This window comes from Passer montanus, unplaced genomic scaffold (assembly GCF_014805655.1).
Source record: "Passer montanus isolate IOZ18808 unplaced genomic scaffold, ASM1480565v1 scaffold989, whole genome shotgun sequence".
Taxonomy (NCBI): Eukaryota; Metazoa; Chordata; class Aves; order Passeriformes; family Passeridae; genus Passer; species Passer montanus.
The window spans coordinates 3,199-6,016 of record NW_024375356.1 but is presented as its reverse complement, the minus strand read 5'-3'; the positions used below and the strand labels follow the sequence as shown (position 1 = coordinate 6,016).

The 2,818-nt window shown below is 60.7% G+C and overlaps 1 protein-coding gene across 1 annotated transcript; it reads right to left on the bottom strand.

The window, feature by feature from the left end:
- Positions 1-267: 267 nt before the first annotated feature.
- LOC120496294 (heterogeneous nuclear ribonucleoprotein L-like) lies at positions 268-2,598 on the bottom strand. Its single transcript, XM_039696581.1, has 5 exons — positions 2,477-2,598; positions 2,032-2,269; positions 1,516-1,601; positions 730-826; positions 268-510 (listed from the first exon to the last, which is right to left on the bottom strand). Exons 2-5 carry the CDS (start codon positions 2,254-2,256, stop codon positions 283-285), a joined length of 636 nt encoding a protein of 211 aa, XP_039552515.1. The 5' UTR covers positions 2,257-2,269; positions 2,477-2,598; the 3' UTR covers positions 268-282.
- Positions 2,599-2,818: the final 220 nt, after the last annotated feature.

Here is a 2,818-nt window from a genome sequence, read left to right as displayed (position 1 = left end):
CAACTCTCCAGGTGTGTCACCTCTCAGGTGTGTTACCCATCCAGGTGTGTCACCTCTCCAGGTGTGACCCCTCTCCAGGTGTGTCACTTCTCAGGTGTGTCACTTCTCAGGTGTGTCACTTCTCAGGTGTGTCACCTCTCAGGTGTGTCACCTCTGTGTGTGTGTCTCCTCTCAGGTGTGTCACCTCTCAGGTGTGATCCCTCTCCAGGTGTGATCCCTCTCCAGATGTGTGTCACCTTTCCAGGTGTGTCACCTTTCCAGGTGTGTCACCTCTCAGGTGTGTCACCCATCCAGGTGTGCCACTCCCCCAGGCTCCAAGTGGGAAAGCAATGGCCCCTCCCCCTTTTCCAACCCCCCCCAATCCCAGGGATCCTCCCCAAAGCTCGTGGCCCCTCCCTCCCTGGTGCCCACCTGGCCAGGTGAGGCCGCCCCCTTACCTGTCCCGCTCAGGTTGGGGTTGGTGTAGTCCCAGGTGTCCTGGTCGTTCTTGAACACGTTCAGGCGGCTGGGCTGGGGGGGCAGGGGGGGTTGGCACCTGCCCACCTGTGCCCAGGTTGTGTCCCAGCTGTCCCCAGGTGTGCCCACGTGTCCCCAGGTGTGCCCCCAGGTGTGCCCAGCTGTCCCCAGGTGTGCCCAGCTGTCCCCAGCTGTCCCCAGGTGTGCCCCCAGCTGTGCCCAGGTGTCCCAAGCTGTCCCCAGGTGTGCCCAGGTGTGCCCAGGTGTGCCCACCTTGGCGTACTCGATCTTGAGCGTGCAGCACCCCGAGTAGATGTCGGCGCCGTTGAGCGAGGCCTTGGCGCGCTGCGCGCTCTGCACCGAGTCGAACGTGCCCCGGGGTCAAGGAGAACAAAACCCGGACTTTGGGGCAATTCCTGAGGGATTTGGGGCAATTCCCGAGGGATTTGGGAACTCCTGAGGGATCTGGGACTGGGGCAACTCCCAGTGGGGTTTGGGATTGGGGTCAAGCGAGGCCTTGGCTCTGCACCGAGTCCAACGTGCCCCGGGGTCAAGGAGAACAAAACCTGGACTTTGGGGCAATTCCTGAGGGATTTGGGGCAATTCCTGAGGGATTTGGGATTGGGGAAATTCCTGAGGGATTTGGGGCAATTACCAACAGGATCGGGGCAACTCCTGAGGAGATTTGGGGAATTCCTGATAGGATTTGGGGGAATTCCCGATGGGATTTGGAGGAATTCCCGATGGGATTGAGGCAATTCCTGACAGGATTTGGGGCAATTCCCGAGGGATTTGGGAACTCCTGATGGGATCTGGGGAACTCTTGATGAGATCTGGGATTGGAGGAACCCCTGACTGGATTTGGGGGAATTCCCAACTGGATTTTGGGAATTCCTGAAGGAACCTGGGGATTTTTGTGACCTCAGGAGAGTGAGGCCACCTGAGCTATTTAGGGCAGCTCAGCCCCCCTGGACGCCCATTCCCGAGGGAACTGGGGGCACTGAGATTTCGGGGACCCCCCCAAAAACCCAAAATCCCCCAAATTGCAGTGTGGGATATTCCACCATGGCCTGCACGCCGTTCTTGCGGAAGATGACGATGCGCTGCACCGGCCCGCACGGGTTGCAGATGGTGTACAGCACGTCCTGGGGGGACACGGGGGTCAGGGGCACCCCAAAACACACCCGCGACCCCAAAATGCAGCCCAGGACCCAAAAACTACATCCCAGGACCCCAAAAATACAGCCCAGGACCCCAAATACCCACCTGGGACCCTGAAAAGTAACAAAAGACCCCAAAAAACCCACCTGGGACCCCAAAATACAGCCCGGGATCTGAAACACCCACCTGGGACCCCAAAATACAGCCCAGGACCCAAAAAATACAGCCCAGAACCCAAAAATACAGTTAAGAACCCCAAAATCCCAATAAAAACCCCCAAAGCCCCTCACCGTGGTGATGGAGTAAATGGGGTTGGAGATGGTGAAGAGCAGCACGTTGGTGGTGACCCCAAACCCCAACAAACCCCAATAAAACCCCAATAAACCCCAATAAACCCCAATAACAGCCCCTCACCGTGGTGATGGAGTAGATGGGGTTGAGGATGGTGAAGAGCAGCACGTTGTTGACGCCACGCGCGTCGTCGCTGTCGCCGGGCCGCGAGATCTTCTGGCTGGTGGAGTAGTTGACGAAGGCAGGGTGGCCGGCGAAGTAGATCTGGTTGTCGGCCGCGTAGTTGACGGCGTTGCAGGCGCCCAGGATGTCCTCGAACTCCACCAGGGCCTGCCGCTTCTTTGGCATCACCACCACGTAGCTGGGACAGGGGACACGGTCAGCGTGGTGGTGGCACCTCGTGGTGGCATCACCCCATGGTGTCACCAACCCCTGGCATCACCACCACGTAGCTGGGACAGGGGACACGATCACCGTGGTGGTGGCACCTCGTGGTGGCAGCACCCTGGTGTCCCCACCCTGGTGTCCCCAGTGTCTCCAGTGTCCCCCGGTGTCCCCGTGTCCCCACCTGATGGGCCCGAACTCCTGCAGCGCCTCCACCAGGTCGGCCTCCACGATGCCGTCGATGAGGCCGCGGATGTGAACCACGGGCGACGCCGGCGTCTTGTGCGGGTCCTCGTAGTTCTCCTGGGGACACTGAGGGCTTAGGGACACCCCTGTGGGGCTGGGGACTGTCCCTGTGGGGCTGGGGACATCCCTGTGGGGCTGGGGGACGTCCCTGTGGGGCTGGGGGACGTCCCTGATGGGTTTGGGGACATCCCTGTGGGGCTGGGGACTGTCCCTGCTGGGTTTGGGGACACCCCTGTGGGGCTGGGGGACGTCCCTGGGGGGCTGGGGACTGGCCCTGTGG

What these genes read in the sequence shown, in the direction of transcription:
- LOC120496294 (XM_039696581.1), bottom strand. Translation starts at nt 2,256, where the DNA reads ATGCCAAAGAAGCGGCAGGCCCTGGTGGAGTTCGAGGACATCCTGGGC. An exon ending in CCATCTACTCCATCACCACG is followed by an intron (nt 1,602 to 2,031) that starts GTGAGGGGCTGT and finishes GTGTCCCCCCAG; the next exon opens with GACGTGCTGTACACCATCTG. An exon ending in GGCGTGCAGGCCATGGTGGA is followed by an intron (nt 827 to 1,515) that starts ATATCCCACACT and finishes ACCCCGGGGCAC; the next exon opens with GTTCGACTCGGTGCAGAGCG.